This window comes from Triturus cristatus, chromosome 6, assembly GCF_964204655.1.
Source record: "Triturus cristatus chromosome 6, aTriCri1.1, whole genome shotgun sequence".
Taxonomy (NCBI): Eukaryota; Metazoa; Chordata; class Amphibia; order Caudata; family Salamandridae; genus Triturus; species Triturus cristatus.
The window spans coordinates 1,815,348,221-1,815,367,530 of record NC_140589.1 but is presented as its reverse complement, the minus strand read 5'-3'; the positions used below and the strand labels follow the sequence as shown (position 1 = coordinate 1,815,367,530).

At 47.5% G+C, this 19,310-nt stretch overlaps 1 protein-coding gene across 1 annotated transcript in view; it reads left to right on the top strand.

Annotated features, from left to right (window-relative positions):
- LOC146822080 (fucolectin-4-like) overlaps positions 1–19,310 on the top strand; it is a 160,623-nt gene that overhangs the window by 11,704 nt on the left and 129,609 nt on the right. Inside the window, exon 2 of the mRNA XM_085613177.1 lies at positions 15,112–15,179. Within this exon, the coding sequence (XP_085469303.1) occupies positions 15,112–15,179 (68 nt within the window). The remainder of the gene's footprint in view (positions 1–15,111; positions 15,180–19,310) is intronic.

The following is a 19,310-nucleotide window of genomic DNA, read 5'->3' as shown; positions in this document are numbered from 1 at the left end:
AAATACCGCTCGGTAACGGCCGAAATTCGGTAGATATCCCGTTACCGACCGGTATTTAGGCATTTGCGATGTAGGGGGCTGATTTTCTGGATTCGGTATTTACCGAATCGGAAATTAAGAAATCGGTAAAATACCGATTCGGTAAATACCAAATCCAGAAATGCTATGTAGGGAGCACTCTAAAGAGTGAAAATTAGTATTTAGAATTCGTTATTTACCACCAAATACAGGTTGGTGATAAATAACGAATACCTTGCAAAAAGTAATATTTTGCAGATTTAAGAGTGCCATGTGGCAGACATACATGCCCTTAGGGCATGTATGTGCGCCACATGTGCACACATGCAAGATTCAGGGGTGCAACAGGGTGTCAATGTGACACCCTGCCACCCTTGAATATGCTCCCCCATTACCGAATCGGTATTTACCGAATCGGTAAATACCGATTCATAATTACCGAATTTTTCCGATTCGGTAAAATTTACCGAATTATTACCTACATCACATTTACCGATTCATAAATACCGAATCGGTAAAATTCGGTATTTATGAATCGGTAAATGTGATGCTACCTACATATGGCCCAAAGTCAGCAAATGATCTCACACACTCAAGAACTGAACTCCAGGCCAATGGTTTATTTAAAAAATATATGGTTGTTTTATTTTAGAACCAACAATAGGTATTAAAATATACTTTCTCAGAATGAAATGCTTTAGTTAAATACTTTTGCAATATGCAGTCGACTTTTGTAGGTAATAGTTACAGGTTGTTGCAATAGGCAACACAATTTCAAACACAATAATACATTGAGCTCAATGGGAGTTTTTAAGTTATTTGCAATTGATTGTTTCAGGATTACTTTCCTAACTCCAGGACTGGATCCTAGATTCAGTCCTGGGACAGTTCTTGGAAACAAGTGAGTAAATTCAGTTAAGTTACTGCTGTGATTTTTAAACAATATTTTGCTATTTTAAAAGTTGACACTTAAAAGAAATTTCCTAGAAAAGCAGACAATGGTTTCCTATGGGAGAAAATTCAAGTTATGGGTAAAGTGTGTTCTCGTTACTTTTGTAATCCAGTGCTGGGCTCCTAGGCTCAGCACTGGAGCATCTATCTAAAACAGGTAAGTAATTACGTTTTCACAGTTGGTACGATTTTTAAAGAATATTTGTAGTTTGCAAAAATCGACACTTAGAAGAAATTTCACAGAAAAAGTCAATGATTTCCTAAGGAAGAAAATTGGGTTAATGGTAAGTACGGTTGTGAGTACTTTTCAGGGTCAGTGCTGGGCACCAAGATCCAGCACTGGGATCTCTCCTAATAGCAGGTGAGTATTTCCATTTTCGTTACTCGGTTGATTTTAGGTGAATATTTTAAGTTTTAGAAACTCCACAATTGGAAGAAATTTCAGAAGAAACCAGTCAATGTTACCCTATGGAAGAAAATAGGGTTATCTGCTTTTGGGTAAGTACTCGACTGGCAGAGTTAAGGTTCAGGGCAGAGACTCAGGGGTCTCCCAGGGTCAGGTAAGTACAGTTGTTACACCCTCAGCGGCACAGGGGCAGCCGGGTGCTGACTGAGTTAGGCCCAATGTTATCCTATGGGAAGCAGGGGGGCTTTGGTTGGTGGCTGCTGACTAGCAGGCCACGCGGCTGTGGGAGCTGGGATCCTGGTCACTTGCTCAGGGCAAATGGAGTAGAAGTTACACTGCCAGGGCCACTCGGGCGGCTGGGTGCAGGGTGCTTTTGAACCTTCGGGCACTCGATGGATTTCAAAGGGAACGCTCCAGGATGAACAAAGGCTGCAAGCTCGGGACGAAGATTCTTCAGGTGCCACCACCACTTTGAGAGGTAAGTTGGGTAGTTGGAGGATAGATAGGTACCCAGGAGTTGGGCACAGGGGGCTGCAGGGCGCCTGGTGCAGGGGTGCCTTTTGATGTCAGGAAATCTTACCCTCTGTTGATCATGGTTGGTGGGGTACCTGGTTCTGAGCCTGCAGGCGTCGTCAGGAGCGTCGAGGTGAGTCCTTGGGTGCCGGTTTCGGGGTCACAGTCACCGGGGGGACATACTCTGGGTCTTTGTTCACTCTGGCACAGGCCAGGCTTGGAGGGTGCAGAGTGTGCAGGGTTCGCGGTTCCGGGCTGATGCCAGGGGTTAGAAACTTGCTTTGAGCAGAGCCACAGATGCTCAGAGTCACAAGGTAGCCAGGTCCTCCGGGGTTTGTGAGGTTGCTGGCCACAAGAGGTGCCGGGATTTAGCAGGAGCAGGTTCGAGGGTCGACAGGCCGGAGGGCTGGGGCCAAAGCAGTTGGTGTCTTCCTCTTCTTAGCAGCTGCATGGCAGGTCTTCTTTCTTCTTGCTCTTCTTTGCTTTTTCAGAATCTGGAATCTAAGGAAGGAAGGTTCAGGGTGCCCCTAAATACTAGATTTAGAGGCGTTACAGGTAGGTAAAGGGCACAGACCAATCCTGACACTCCCTATCCTGCCACTCTCCTGTGGGAGGGGGGCAGTAACCTAGTCCTGATTGGGCAGGGCTTCCCATCTTCAAGATGGCGAGAGCCCGGAGCTGTGCTTCACCTCGCCTCCCCCACCTGAGGGGTGGGGTTGGCAGAGGCTGGCACATCCCCTGTCCTTACTTGGGGTTTCCGGCCAGTCTTCCCGCCAGAGTGGGGGTCAGAACCGATGGGGGCCAGTTGCTGAGTACAGAAAGTGGCCTGGAGAAGCTCACAAAGGCGCCTTTGAAGCTTCCCCCTGCTCATCCTGGGGAGGAGACCTAGCACCTCGCCCTGGATGTGCATTGCTGCAGGCCCAGGAGAGGGGGAGCTCTCCACCCAGGGGTCCAGCAACATGTCTGCTGTGTGGCAGCCTAGGCAGCCTCTCAGTCCAGACGTGGATTTTAGGTTAGGTTTCAGGGGACATCTCTAAGATGCCCTCTGTAGTGCTTTGTACATTAAATCCCACACTGGCATCAGTGCGGGTTTAATGTGCTGAGAAATTTGATACCAAACTTCTCAGTCTTCAGTGTTGCCATTATGGTGCTGTGGAGTTCGTGTTTGACGAGCTCTCAGTACCATATACTCTTAAATGGCAGTACTGCACTTACAGTGCCCAGGAATAGACCTGGGTACTGTAGGGACACGGGTTCATGCTCCTGTGCCCACACCACTGGCCACTGGCTTGAATTAAGGCACTCGCACCGCGCTCCAGGAGGAGTTTGACGCGCTCACACGATACCGGTCAGCGCTCTTGCGCTTTTAAAACTTTAGTTGTTATTTTTGGTAGCGCTTAGCGCTTTTTTAATATTATCCCGTTTTTAAGGTGTAAATTGTGTTTTTCGACCGGACATATAGCGCTTACCCCCACATAAAAGTTAATAAGCACCGCTGTTGGGAGCGGACTCACTTAGCTCTCTGGACACACTCTCGGAACGGCGTCCGCCATCTTGGGTGAGGCAGGGACTCCTCGTGGTGACACTCGGCCAGCGCACTAGTTTCGCAGACCGGACTCCACGCCCTACTTAAAGCTCGCTATGACGACGCGCAGCGGAGATGCGCAGCGGAGTCGCCGGACCCACGCCGGAGTCCAGCCAGAGTCCTGCCCGTCTGGGCTCGTCCGGGCTCAGACGGGCTTAGGGCATGGCACTATGTCAAATTTTCTACCACTGCGTATCATCTACTCACGAGAGGAGTTACTTGCATTACGCATCAATCCCCTGGAAAAGCACCCTGTTACCAACTTGGGTGCGCGGACACTCCCCCCACGAGGATTGGACGCATTGCTTCATCCTCCTCCTGATACAAGTACTTTACTATGGGGCATGCTTAATTGCAGGTCACTTCCGTGTCATTCCGTAGAAATTAACATCCTTATTCAAGAGCACGAACTAGACATCTTGTTTCTGTCGGAAACGTGGATTACTCCTGGTTCTGATGCGGACATTGTACTTGCCCTCCCTCCAAGTTACCTTATCGGTCATTTGGATAGACCTGAGGGACGAGGGGGTGGACTTGCCGTTATCTATCGGGATAACCTTAACTGTAGGGTCTGGAGGGGCTTGGTGGCAGACTGTGAGAGTTGCCACTTTTCCATACAGGTATCACCAACGGTTACATTGGCTGGCCTGCTTATTTACCGACCCCCGGGTAAGGTCGGCAACTTTGTAAGCTCTGTGATGGAAACGGTAACCCTCTTGGCAACATCCACATCTTCCTTCATTGTGCTAGGGGACCTGAACCTGCACTTTGAGGACACGGCGGACATGATTGCAGCAGACCTCAAAGGAGATCTATCGGCTTGTGAGCTCCGGTTAGTCAACTCAGGAGCCACCCACGTGAAGGGCCATTTGCTGGATCCGGTATTTTCGAACATCCCTCGGCTGAGGGCCAGACCAGCTCTTCCGCTCCCATGGTCTGATCACTCCTTAGTGTCGATGGAATGGCAAATCAATCTGCCTTCTAAACCGGCACCTCAAGAGGTGGTGGTGGACCGTATATGGTCGAGACTATCGATCGGTGACTGGACTCAGGCCCTGGTAAATTCACAACCCGTAGCTGAGGCAGACCCGATTCAAGGAGATGCTGACCTCAACCGATGGTTGACTGCCTCGCTTGATGGCCTCATACCGGTGAAAACCCTACAGAAGAGGGAGAAACGAGTGGGTTCTGCCCCCTGGTTCACGGATGAGCTCCGCCGGCTTAAGAAAGGATGTAAGAAACTGGAAAGGGCCTGGAGGAAGAAATTTGATGCGGCCAGGCGCAAGGATTACTGGACAGCGATGAGAGCCTATAAAGCGGCCCTCCGCCTGGCAAAAGCACAATTTTTTGAGGAGCGAATACAACTTGCCTCAAACTCCTCCAGGGAGACCTTTAAGGTGGTGCAAGAACTGCTAAAAGTTCCTGAGCCAGCAGTCACCCATGACCCTGAGAGGTGTAAGGAGTTGGCTAATTTTTTCCATACTAAAATAGTAAAAATACTAGACTCTTTACCCCAGGTGGTTATATCTCATGGGATTCAAGAAGAACCCCTCCCTGTGGGGATAAAAGAGGGTCCCTTCTCCCTTGACATGTTCGGCCCAGTTTCAGAAAGTGAAACATTAAAAGCTATAGTTTCCATAAAAAGCGGTTCTCCCATGGACCCTGTCCCTTTTAAAATTCTAAAACAAGCGGCAATCGCTGTGGTTGGGCCCATTACGAACTTGATTAATGCCTCCTTCTCTCGTGGTTTGGTGCCACCCACCTGGAAAAAAGCCGTGGTCAAGGCTCTTCTAAAAAATTCTAACCTCGACGCGACTGAGCTGGCCAATTTCAGGCCCATTTCTCTGTTGCCAGGTCTCAGCAAAATTGCTGAGAAACTTGCTAACCATCGACTGTCCAACTTTCTTGAGTCAAATGGCCTGCTCCGAGACTCACAGACCGGCTTCCGTCCCGGCCATGGCACCGACACGGCCCTCCTGGCGGCCGTTGAGGAATCGAGGCGCATCTTAGATTCGGGAGGATCAGTGGCAGTGATCCTCCTGGATCTGAGTGCGGCATTCGACACCGTTGACCATCAGGTGTTGACCCAGCGGCTGTCAAAGGTGGGTGTGGCAGGTGTCGCCCTGAAATGGCTCTGCTCATTTCTGGAAGACCGTTCCTATCAGGTCTGGGAAGGAAGCAACAAGTCTCCATCTATTTCTCTCCAGTGGGGGGTGCCGCAGGGCTCGTCCCTGAGCCCGACATTATTTAATGTCTACATGGCCCCCCTGGAGGATGTGGTGACCCCTTATAACATCAAAATCGTCAGCTACGCTGATGATACTCAGCTGGTGGTCGCCCTTCCTCAACTGGTGGAGAACCCTGACTTGTTGCACTCATGTCTGGCGGACGTCCACACCTGGATGAGCAGCTCAGCCCTGAAGCTGAACGGCTCTAAAACAGAGATCATGCTGCTTGGAAACAAAGCGCCACCACTGCCACCTTCATGTTGGCCAAGCTGTATGGGTGACTTTCCAACCATGAAAGAGGAGATCAAGAGCTTAGGAGTCTGGCTGGAGCAAGATCTTTCCCTTAGAACTCACGCCAAAAGAACTGCGGGAGTTTGTTTTGCCCTGCTGCGGGCTGCGCGGAAAATTCTTCCGCTTCTTCCTTTTCCATCAAGGAAGTTGTTGATTCAGGGTTTGATAACATCTCGCCTTGATTACAGCAACAGTCTGTTTCTGGGCGCCCCTGAATCGACTTTTAACAAGCTTCAGCAGGTGCAAAACGCGGCAGCTAGACTCCTTATGGGTATCCCCCGGACAGAATCCGCCAGACCCGCTCTCAAGGCACTGCACTGGTTACCGGTGCGGGAGAGAGTACAGTTCAAGGCACTGTCCATCGCCCATAAAACATTCCAGGGCGGCGGGCCCCCTCTTTTAGGGAGCCTGGTAGTACCCTATAAAGCGAATAGAGCACTGAGGTCTGACCAGAGGTGTCTGCTCCAGGTCCCGAGAGTAAAAAGATCACGCACGGGAGGGAGGCGATTCTCTGTGCATACAGCAATGCTCTGGAACTCCCTCCCATTAAAACTCCGCGCTGAGACCTGTACCCTGCGTTTTCGCAGAGACTTGAAAACACATCTGTTTCCCCGGTGAGTCGCTATCTCTACTCCATGGTCCCACGGTCGATGCACTGTTCATAGCGCCGGGATGCCCCAGGGTAGCTGTGCGCTATATAAGTTTTAATAATAATAATAATAATAATAATAATAGGGCACCCAGCTAGATGGGTGGCTGATGTATGCCAGGGCAGTGTAGGTTGTGGGCATGGCACACAGGGATGTGTGCCATGTCGACTCTTTGTTTTGTCTTGTACCCAGACACTCAGCCTGCAAGGGCAGTGTGTTTGTGTTAGGGTACAGGGCCTCTAAGGGAGGGACAATAAGTGCTGCAGCCCTTAGAGGCCTTCCCTGGTCACAAGGCCCTGGTTACCTAGGGTACCATTTACCAGGGGCTGACATGTGGCCACGGTTTGCCAATTTGAGTTTGATGTTTTAGGGAAGGAACATAGGCCCTGGGCACCTGATTGGCAGGAGTCCAGGGCACACTCAGTCAAAGTGCATTCAGCAATTCAGCAACAAGTGGGGGCATACCATGCAAGAAAGATGGCACTTTCTCACAGTAACTGTAAGATGAAAACACTTTAAAATGTGTTTTCAGCTGCCCTAATGGCCCCTGACCTATACCTTAAGTGAACAATGACGGAAAGGCAATGTTTAAATGAATACAGATTGGTATATATAAAGTTCTACTTAAGAATCATGTGCAACCCCATGCAGAATCTTAAAACACGAAGAGAGAGAGCGGGCATTTTTTTCCTCTGGGAAAGGTAGCAACCCTACGTCTGTTCCAGTCATTTCTGTGCTGCCTCTTCCCCTCTGAGAGGAGCAGTGCTCTGTTGAGGATGCTCTCCTTCAATGGGACCCCACCCACTCATGTTAGGTGCCTGGCAGGCTAGGACTAAAGAGAAACACATAAATTAATCTGTTTCTTTTCAGTCCTCGGTCTGGTGTGGTGTCAGCTCAGAGTATACTAGACACTGCTGCTGCTTTCGAGAGACAATCTGCTTAGACATGCTGAGGGTCCCCTTCTTGTGGAGAAGACTGGGCCACCTCCCGCATCGCACGGGCTATGTGGGTGTCTGTTACACCCCTGCAAGAAAGCTCAGTGTATTTTGGGCTGGGGGCTCAAGAGGAACTTAAGCTGAACCAGAGGCTAGCATCTGAACCTTCAGTGGGTCATCCATCTCTATTCTTTATAGAGTAGTCTGCTCCTGAAACAAGCTTAGGTGCTGCTGCCAGTATGATACCTGTTTTGTATGTGAGGCTGTCTTAGCTTGCTGACCATCTTGTTTCTGTGCTGCATGTGAGGGGAACTTGCACTGCTGCCAAATGCTTCTTGCTCCACATTGTGTGTGCGTGTGTGTGTGTTGTATAACTGCTGCAGATGCTGTCCGTATTCTGTGTACGTAAGGGAAGATTACATTGTTTCTGACCAGATATGGGTGTGAGGGAAGCATGTACTTCTGCCCCACACTGTACCTGTTTTGTTTGTGGAAATCTTGCAATACCTGCAGGTTAGGTTTACACTCATACACCCCAGTCCTGTTCCTTACACTTGTACCAACTCTGAAATCCTGTTTGTTCATTGTATAAAGGAGGGTATTAAATTGTGCTCCATAGTGCCACACTTGTTTCATGCCTTCGAAGGACGCTTACAGTGGCTTTCCAATACCACATTTGTACCATGTATTTGATTGAAGCTTGTTCTGTCCTTGAGTACCATACTTGTTCCATGTCCTTGAAGGAAGCTTGCACTTGCCCTGCAGTTCCACATTTGTTCCATGTTAATTAATGTTTTTTGAATTTCTAACGCGCACAGATACTCCAAGGAGTGTCCCGGCGCGAGCAGAGAGAAGACAAAGCATAACTTGACTTTAATAAAAAAGATGGGTTTTTAACCGTTTTTAAAAAACTGCTGGATCTTCCACACAGCGAAGTACCAAAGGAAGTGCATTCCATGCTCGTGCCGCCAGTACGGCCAAGGAAGCACCACCTAAACGGTGCCTCTGAAAACAAGGGACCTTCGCCAGCCTGAGGACCGACGAGCGCAGTATCCCCCCTGGGACATAGAAGCAGAACCGTTTCTGCGAATAGCCCGGCCCTAGACCATACAGTGCCAGATGGGCTATAGTGAGAGATTTAAACATCACTCGCGCCCTTACTGGAAGCCAGTGAAGGGTGCAAAGATAGCCACGCACACTATCCCTAGGCCAAATCCCACCTAAAAGGCGGGCCGCCGTATTCTGCACCACTTTGAGTTTATTGAGGGAATAAGCTGGAATCCCCACATAGAGCGCATTGGCATAATCCAAGCGGGAGAGAATGAGCGCACGTACCACAGATTCCCGTGCTGCCTGAGGGAGCAGCGGGAAAATTCTTCTCAGGACTCTAAGGAGGCCAAAACAGCCACCCGCGAGTCTCTTAAATTGACTAGATAAGGAGAGATTTCCCTCAAACCATACTCCAAGATTCTTTGCGATCTGGCTATTGGACAATGGAGGTGGAAACTCGACTGGCCAGATCGTTTCTCTAAACCCAATAGGGAAGTTACCAAACAACAGAACCTCCGACTTGTCTTCGTTACATTTTAATTGGGCCTTCGCCAGCCACTTGAAGACCGAAGATAGACAAGACTGAACCGGGGTCACGGAAGCCGCGTTCTTATCCCAAGTAAACAATAGCTGAGTATCGTCAGCATTCGCAATCACCTTAGCCCCCAAACCCTCCGCTAATATAACGAGAGGAGTAAGGTAGATATTAAACAACAGGGGGCTAAGGGATGAACCCTGAGGAACCCCTGTAGAGACCTGCTGAGGTGAGGAAGCAGCCGGAGCTAGCCAAACTTGCTGAACCCAGCCCTCCAAGAAGGACTTAATCCAGCCCCAGGCTGACCCAACAATGCCAATCTCCGCTAATCTGTCTAGCAATAGGGGATGGGGGACCGTATCAAAAGCAGCCGACAGGTCGAGCAGCACCAAGGCTGCTCTCCCACCGGCATCAAGGCACTCCCGAATTGCCTCTGTCACTTCCACCAAAGCTCCCTCCATACTAAAGGAGGGGCTGAAGCCCGACTGTGCAGGATGTAAGAGACCCTCCCTCTCCACAAACTCAGACAACTGTCTGTTCACTATCTTCTCACACACCTTAGCAAGGCTCGGGAGGAGAGAGATAGGCCTATAATTCCCCGGAATCGAGGGATTAAGGGTAGATTTCTTCAGTAGGGGGAGGATTTTAGCCTGCTTCCAAACACTTGGCACCCTAGCATCACGCAAGGAAAGATTAATGATACTATTGACCTCAGAATTCACCACATCTGCCACCGAGGCCAATAATCTTGCAGAGCAGGGGTCCGCCGGAGAGCCAGACTTCAGACCCTTCAAAATCCTCAACATACAGGAAAGATCAGCCGGAGAAAAATTAACCAAGAAGTGATTAGAAGAGATAGCCTCAGGAATGGGAAAACAAGACAACTCCGATGAGGGAGAACACGATTGAGCACCAAGTCGTGCAAAGCTGTCTTTTATCCCTTGGATTTTATCCCGAAAAAATTTAGATAATGTATCGCAAAAGCCTCTGTTGCAGACAGAGCGCTACTCTGTGCTGTTGGAGACATAAATCTCTGTACGATGGCAAAAATCTCTTTTGAGTTGTTATGGGCCTGGTCAATACGAGTGGCAAAATACTCCCTTTTAGCTAGGGAGATCGCCTTATAATAAATGTTCTGGCCCTGCCTGAGCCGACCCTTAGCCACCAGACAGTATTTACTGAGGCACCAAGAGCGCTCCAATTTCTTACAGTCCTACTTCAAAAGTATCAGCTCAGCTGTAAACCATGGTTTGGAAGGGGACTCCCCAGAGCACCTCATAGAAGTGGGGATGGCAATTGCAGACATGGTACCCCGCATCCAGTTGGAAAAGGCTGCAAGGCTCCCATCCAAGTCCTGAGGCAGGGACGGCCTACTGTCCTCCAATGCCATAGCAAATTTGGCAGGATCAATTTTCTTAAAGGGGGGTTTATGACAGACTACAGATCTGGAGCTCGAACAGGCTACTTCCCGTGAAAAGAAAGTTATGTAATGATCCGACCAAGAGACAGGGAGTGGGTCATTAGCTTTGATAGAGAAGTTAGAAAAAATAGGGTCAAGAGTATGGCCCCCTTGATGGGTTGCCTGGGTGACCCATTGGGGAAGCTGCGCTAGTTGAAAAATATCAAGGAACTCTATCGTGTCCCTCGAATCTCTTTGATCCAGATGGATATTAAAATCTCCAATAATCAAATAATGGGAGAAACAAAGAGCCCGCACTGATACAGCTTCATCACAGGCCTGAAGGAAAGATTTTACCAGGCCTGGAGGACGATAAATCAGGGAACCTCCCAACGTAAAGTGAGCTGAGAAACGAATACTAAAATCAAGGGCTTCACAGCCACCCCAAATACTAAAATCACACTTACCGAGCTCCCACTTCTCTTTAAAAATAACAGCCACACCGCTCCCTCTCCCCTTAGTCCGATCTGATCTACAAATTTTATACCCCCCGGGAATAGCCAATGAAACTATAGGATCAGAGGAGCTGTCCAACCAAGTCTCTGTAATAAATAGAAGATCCAGCGAGTTATCATCCAGTAACTCAAACACCTCCAAGTGATGTTTCTTCAGGGAGCGCACATTTATCAGCGCCGCTGAGATAGTAGGAACCCTCATGGCACTACTCTAGGAGTTGGGCTCAAGACATAAACGAAACCCACAGACCAGCAAACAAAATCTTGCGTCCCTCGTAAGTTAGGATACATCTGGTGGTCACAGCACATTCCCCTTAACCGTTTAAGTGACTCACTCGAAAAGCACCGACGAGGAGACCCACCGGGGGCCTGTGGGGCAGCATGACTGGCCCCGGCCGCCGACGAGATGCTGACGGGCGCAGACGGGCTTGCCTTAGGCGCGCCCGCTGCGCTCGTCCGCTGCGCGAACGCGCAGCGTGCATTTAAATAGCTCCGGTGGCCAGTAGACTAGAGAGCGCCCAAACAAAACAAAATGGCGCCTCTCGCTGGCACACCGGAAGACAGCCGGAAGTAGGAAAACCCCGAAAAGCGGAGTAACGTAAAAACTCTGTCTGACCCAAATTGTTTAATGCCAAAAACCAATGTGCAAGCAAGCGCGATTAAAAAAGATTAAAATAGAGTCCCCACACAGTAAAAACAGCAATAGCAGCAAAGATAAAGCACCGTTCAAAGTAAAGTGCAAGTTCAAATTCACAGCCCCTAAGCACCTGCGAACGCGCAGCGTTCATTTAAATAGCTCCGGTGGCCAGTAGACTAGAGAGCGCCCAAACAAAACAAAATGGCGCCTCTCGCTGGCACACCGGAAGACAGCCGGAAGTAGGAAAACCCCGAAAAGCGGAGTTACGTAAAAACTCTGTCTGACCCAAATTGTTTAATCAAATTGTTTAATGCCAAAAATCAATGTGCAAGCAAGCGCGATTTAAAAAGATTAAAATAGAGTCCCCACACAGTAAAAACAGCAATAGCAGCAAAGATAAAGCACCGTTCAAAGTAAAGTGCAAGTTCAAATTATCAGCCCCCAAGCACCTGCAAACGCGCAGCGTGCATTTAAATAGCTCCGGTGGCCAGTAGACTAGAGAGCGCCCAAACAAAACAAAATGGCGCCTCTCGCTGGCACACCGGAAGACAGCCGGAAGTAGGAAAACCCCGAAAAGCGGAGTTACGTAAAAACTCTGTGTGACCCAAATTGTTTAATGCCAAAAAGCAATGTGCAAGCAAGCGCGATTTAAAAAGATTAAACACAGTAAAAACAGCAATAGCAGCAAAGATAAAGCACCGTTCAAAGTAAAGTGCAAGTTCAAATTATCAGCCCCAAATTAATGAAGCTTTCACTGGCCCTGCAGTGCCACATTTGTTCCATGTCTTTCAATGAAGTTTGCACTGGCTAACCCTGCGGTACTACACTTGTTCTATGTCTTTGAGGCAAGGTTGAACTGGCCTTGAGCACCACACGTGTTTCATGCCTTTGAAGAATGCTTGCACTGACCCTGCAGTACCACATTGGTTCCATGTTTTTGAATGAAGCTTGCACTTGTCCTGCAATACCACACTTGTTCAGTGTTTTTCTGAGAAAACTGTGATTCTCTTGACTAGTGCTGTGTGTCTTATGCATGTGAACCAAGGACCCCATGTACTCCTGCTCCCTGTGCTCTATTTCTCTGTGTTCTGCTCTAACCAAAAGACTGTTTAGCTGTCTCACCAGCCTCATATTTTTGCAAAAATCATGCATAATCTTGCTTAGAGAAAATGGACTTTGTATATGCCAACTTTCAGTTGTTCAGCAGAAAGCGTGTCATTAATATATTAGCTCAGCTCTTCGGAACAGCATACATACAATTCGGCAGTGGATCAGCTCTCTTCAGCCATTTGCTTTGTTGTCAATGTTTGACTCTGCCCCATAGTCAATCGCTGATTTGTAGGATGACAGGTAGTCTGAGTAACATTATTTTGCCTACTTATTAGGTGTCACTCTGCATTCAGAGGAGTCCGAACTCCAGAGAAATTACCTTTAGCTCGTCCCCCAGCACCCCATGCAAATGCCGACTAGTGCTAATTGAGTAATGAGAGTACCAGCAGGTGCTCTGCTATTGGAGCTTAAACAACTCTCTTATGCAGGACACCAGGCATCACTGATGTAAGCTTCAGAACCATGCCAACATTTTGACGCGGTATTCTGTATACTCTGCAGACACTTTTCCTGTTCCAAGAAGGCAGACCAGAGTGAAGCTTTATTTTTAAATTTTATATTGAAGCACATGCCCTCCACATTTAGTTGCCATTTTTTTGTTTTTCTTAATTTATTTTAGCATATGCTTGTACTGCAAAAACAACTACCACCTTGCTTATTAGAAGGCTGGTGGGAATATTTTTGATGCCAAGTCTCTTCCCCACAAAAAACTACAAAGATCCGACTCACATAGTCCCCCGTGCTTGTCCAAGTGTGGCTAATGGGTGATTAGATAACCTCAGTGGACATGCAGGCTTCAATGTAGCTTACCTCAAAAGCTTTTATGTGTACCAGTGGCCCGATGTAGCAGATACTCAACCTGTGCCTCCTATGCCACCATCTATCCAAATGCTGCATCTTCTTAGTGAGCAGTGTACCTATGTGTGGGCAGTGTGCTTGTGTGAGTGCAGTATAGCCACCATGTTAAGTGAGTGCAATAGGAGGGGTGAGCCAGTGAGGCTTCAGGATTAACATTGTCTTTTGTGAATGTAGATGAAGTGGCCCACAGGTTGAAGGTTGTGCCTTTGTGAGTGCAGAGTGAGGAATATGCCAGTGTGGGTGCATCATGATGGATGTGCCTATGTGAGGGTAGCAGTGAATTTGGGGTCCCTGCATGTTGTCTCTTTGTGTGCATGAACTATACAAGGGCCAAACCTATTGGCTTTGTTAATGCGTTTTATGGCTATGGTGTTAACTTACAGAAATACAGTGAGGAATGCAAATACAATAATATGTGAATGAGAATGGTACTGAGTTTTAATACAGCAGATGCTGTCCAAGGAGGTGTCAGGGGCAGCTGACAGACAGAGATGGCGCCCTAGTAAAGGGGCCTAGTTACTTTTCTTGCACTATGACTGGGTAGTCTGGATTGTACATTGCCACCCATACCTGGGCTGTCTGGTGTGCATTACTGCCAGTGGTGTAGCTACGCAGCCAGGAACATGTGAGGCTCTGCTTTGTGGGCAACCCATAAAAACTAATTCACCACTTACAGATTTGTGCTATACAAACACTGGTTACAAGGCATAGCATAAGCATTGGCCTATAACTGGCCTACGCTAGCATTTCAAGATCCTGGAGAGGACATGAAGAACTTTGTCGAGGAACTAGACCATTGTCAAATATAGCTTGCACCAGTCATCCCGACTGGACTGGCTACCAAGATCAGCTTTTGCAAAGATGCTCACACAAGCCTACCGTGGGAAAGGACGCAACAAGAAAGGAGACAAGTGGCCATGGTTCTGTTACTGTAGCCCATAGTGCTCTGAAAGCAGCCCATTGGGAAAAACCAGAGTGGCAGAACCTCCACTCTGACCTGCTGGCCATGCCACAGGAACCTCTATGATCAAGAAAGGTGCAAGAGCTTATCAGCGCCCCAGAGACGAATGGTCCATACTGCAATACAGAGCTCTTTACTGCCCTCTGCTGGTGGTGCATTACCTTGCCATATGGACCACCTCAGATGAAGGACGGATGTCTCTGCTAATCCTCCTGGAATGGTTTGTGTCCTTTAACACAGTGTTTTAAAATAATGTCTATAAAGGAACTGAATTTTAATAGGCTAGTGATATTTTAATCGATGGGCATTGTTCAACCAAGACAAACATGATATATTTGTATTTTCTTTTGGGGTACGGTTGTTCCGTGTCTTGTCAGTATGTCACAGATTCCCCGAACAGAGGATGCTGCTCTGTTTCTGACTTTTTTATGTTATAAAGGTTATCAGTATTTTGTATTTCTGTTGACAGGATGAAAGCTTTACTCCACGCCTTCTTCTCCTGCCTAATGCTGGTTGCTAGTGCCTCTGAATGCAAAGGTAATATGAAAATCATTTAGTAGTTCATTCATGTGTTTTAAAGATAAAGATTTTTTTTTTTTAATTCAATTTCTACTTTACCATTACACAAAACAGCTGAGTCAGACATTCTTAACCTTCTGCCAATTCAGTAAAAACATGTTCTTCCAAGTTAGAATCCCAGGCAGGGAAACAGATGTGTATGGTCTTTCTCAATTGGAGCCAATTGGGGACTTTCTGTAGAGAAGGGATTTAAACAAAGAGGCCTGACCTGAAGATGCGTCCTCACTTACTGTCACAGAACAGACCCAAACAATTCACAGACAGTAAAATGAGGTGTATCTTAGAGGTTAAAAATAAAAAGTGTAATTCCAGATAGTGGCATCTGCTCCTTGACCCAGAAAGCGGCTTCTGCTCCTCCCACATGCAGAAATCCCCCACATAAATAAGGAGTGGGGCACGCAGCTCCCCTCTCTGGGCTGATTTCTGGCCCTGCCCCCCTCTCCTGGGTCCTGCCACATTAAGAAGGGGGAAAGGGGCACACAGTCCCCTCCCTGGGCCAATATTGGCCCCAGTGACCTCATCCCCAGGGGCCTATTTACTTCCTGGGCTGATTTTGTCTCCAGGGACCCCATCTCCTGGGGCCCTATTCTGAAAGGTTAGGGACACATGCAGCCTCCGTCCCTGGGCCAATATTGGCCCTGGGGCCCCATTCCCCATTACCTAGGCCCTATCCACTCAATAATTGGGATGGGGGCCACGCAGCTCCCCTCCCTTGGGCAATTTCGGCTCCAGGGTCCCTGCCTGGGGCCCAGCCAATAACGGGTGTGTGCCATAGAGCCAACCCGGGGTACAAATTTCATAATTGTTGGAGGCCGCAGGGAAGATCCAATGCCTCCACGGTTCTAGTCGGCTACCCACCTCCAGCGGGTGCCGGCATTGCTCCCTCCCACAGATAGCAGCTAAAGATGCTGCTCCCTGCCGGCGGGAACAATTTTTCATCTGTTCCCCTGCCCCCTTCACAACAGATAGGGAAACCGATGAAAAGTTTGCTTCCACACACAAGTTATAGTTACTAGAAACAACTCTAACAGCTGAATTTATATGGTGTTGTGCATGTAAAATTCGAACTATAACGTCCATATAACGTTTGGTTCGTAAGTGAATTTCTAAGTTTTTTTGATTCTATTTTTTATTCTATTTCCTAACTATAATGTCTTTGTAACCATTTTCCAGTGAATTTATAGGTTTTTTTTAACATTAAGAAAGATGCCTATTGCAATGCACAGTGGGTTGGGGGGCTAGATGCAGGGCCTGGCATCGTGCTGTCCCCATCCAAGCTTGCTGCTCCAGCTCCCCTTCCTCCTTGCCATTAATTGTCTAAGTCCATGCCCCTGCTCCATTCTTACAGCCCTGTGTGGCTGTTGCTCAGCCACTGCCCTTCCAGCCTGCACTGAACAGTTAGCTTGCAGCCCCATCCACCTCCTTCCTACCCTCCCGCTTGTCATGCATGGTCTTCTGTGCTGCCATAGATCTCCACCTGCCCTAAGTGGTCAGCTTGCTGCCCCTAAACCCCTACCACCTTCCCTCCGTTGTCTGTGTGTATGCCATTATAGTCTCACTGTTGCCCTCCATGGTGTGTTGTGCTTCCAGTGCCAGTGCCCATCCCACCTGCCCTCCATGGTTAGATTGCTGCTTCTGCCCTCTTGCCCGCTCACCTAAGTTTTTCATGTGCAGGACTCTATCCACGTCCTCCTGACTTGTCTGGTTCAGTGTCGTGCTCCTACCCCCTCCCTCCTGCTCTTCATGTTCCGTTATACTGCAACTGTCCCTTTTGTCTGTCCGGCATGGTCAGCTTGTTACCCTTGACTCCTTCTCCTCTATTCTCTGCTGTCCATGTGCATGGCCCTGTCCCCTCATCTCCCTCCCTATTGCTTTCCGTGGTCTATTGTGCTGCACTGTCGTCCCTCTTGCCCAATGTTAAGTATTGTGCTGTTGCAACCCGTGACGCCTGCCCCATAAGGTCAGGTTGGTGCTCATGCCCATTTCCCTCCTGCCCTATGTTATCTGAGTCCATGTCCCTACCCTATTTCTCCTTCCCTCCGTAATCCAATGTACCATACTTGCCAACATTTTGAACTTGGTAAGAAGGAGATTTTGGCAAAAACCTGGGAAATTGATTTTCCCTATTGACTTACACTGAAAAAGAGGAGATTTTAGGCAGGAGACAGATAAAATAAAGCCCCTTTGGGCAATAAAATGACAAGAGTTTTCTGCCTGAATCGGGATTGTTGGCATGTATGGCTGTACTGCCAGTACCTCTTCCTTCTGCCATCAATGGTCTGTTATATTGCCACAGACTCTCTTGTCGGTCCTGCATGGTTGGTTGGTTGCCCCTACCCCCTTTCCTTTGCCCTCCAAGCTCCGTTGTGCTGCCACTGCTCCTCCAACCTGCCCAGTATGGTCAACTTGTTACCTCTTCACCCTCCTCTCTGCACTCAATTATCTGAGTCCATGCCCCTGACCTCTGCCTCCCCACAGTATTCTAATGAACAACTAGATTGCTAACATTCGATACTTATTACAAAAGTGTGGCACGCCTGATGTCATCTTGATGTAATCAAATCTGTAATACCTAAAGCATTTCCTTTAGAAATTTAAAAAATGGGAAGGTCTTAATGTAACTGATGCTCAGGGCTACATTTGGGTGCTATCTGTGCAACATTTTAGCTCTTTTTTCTCTGCTGGCCATCTTGGGAGACTTATTTGTTATGAAGCTCCTAATTTTTCCTCATTTACTTCAGTATCCTCAGTAGAAAAATGCTTTCCGTTTTCCACTTTGATTCCATTGAGATGGTGTTCAGATGTGCCACACTTTTGGCATCAATCGAGAATGTTAGCACTCTAGTTGCTCATTAAAACACAGTAGTAAAGCTGCTGTCCACCAGGGAGTTAACTTGCAGTATACTGCTGGTGTTGAAAGTGCATGTTTCAGTCTGCATAACAGAATGTTTTAATGAAATAGGAGAGGAAGATATTTGAGAACTCACAAAAAACGTGTCCTAATTTTTCTTTCTAAAACACTAACCATAATTTCTATGACAAAATGAACAACCTCAATTTGTTTCTTTCTAAATTAAATGTTTTAAGTTTTAACAGTTTGAATCAATCAAGATGGCTTAAGGTGTGCCATACTTTTGTCATAAGTAAGACAATTAGTGCTCTAGTTATTCTTTAGAACATTCTGGTGAGGCTGCAGTAGAACACAAGGTAATCAACTGAAAGGCTGCACCTGTTGGAAGTACATGTTTTACTGAAAATGTCAGACTTCATTCTCATATGGTTGAGAGAGATAGAGTGAATTGACAGAAAATATGCTCTCATTTTAGCTTCCCGACCATCTTCCATAACCTCAATGGGAAAATCATAAGAACACAGTTTTCTCCCAAACATGACTCATGAAATTGCAGCAGAAGGTTTTTTCACAGGACAAAATCACTTTAGAACACACCCCAATTCCTATAATGAGTATGGTACCAACAACAAATGATTTATATTGCATCAAAAATCTATTATCACCTTTTATACATTCTCCTTTTTGTGACCCTCAAAACCTGCCGTTCACTACAATGCATATCAATGGGGGTGCTATTATGTATATTGGTCTCAAGAATGCTGTCAGCACTGATTGAAGTACTGATAGCCAATCGGATATCACAATGAGATCTGTGCTTAGACTCAGCTCAGATACACACATTTCTTTTTCCTTCAAAATCTCCAAAACTACTCAACGAATTTACACCAAATCACAAGAAGGTCGGTTTCTGCCAAATTTGGTGTAATTCCGATCATCAGCGTTTCGGGCTGTAGTCGTGTCTAAAATCTTGATGGGAATTAACATAGAAAACACACTGTTTTTTGACCCTCCCTTTTCTCAGCCCTCGCTTGGCAGGTCACCCCGAAACTTTCCGTGCACAACTAGAATCAGGAAGTCATTTCTTTGGGAGAATTTCATGAAAATTCGTCAAACGGTGCAAGAGTTATAAGCAAGTCTACGGAAACTAGGTCTTAACTATAACTACCTATTGGCGACCAATTTCTGGCCCCCGAGGGACCCCATCTTATGGGGCCCACCCATATTATAAAGGGGCG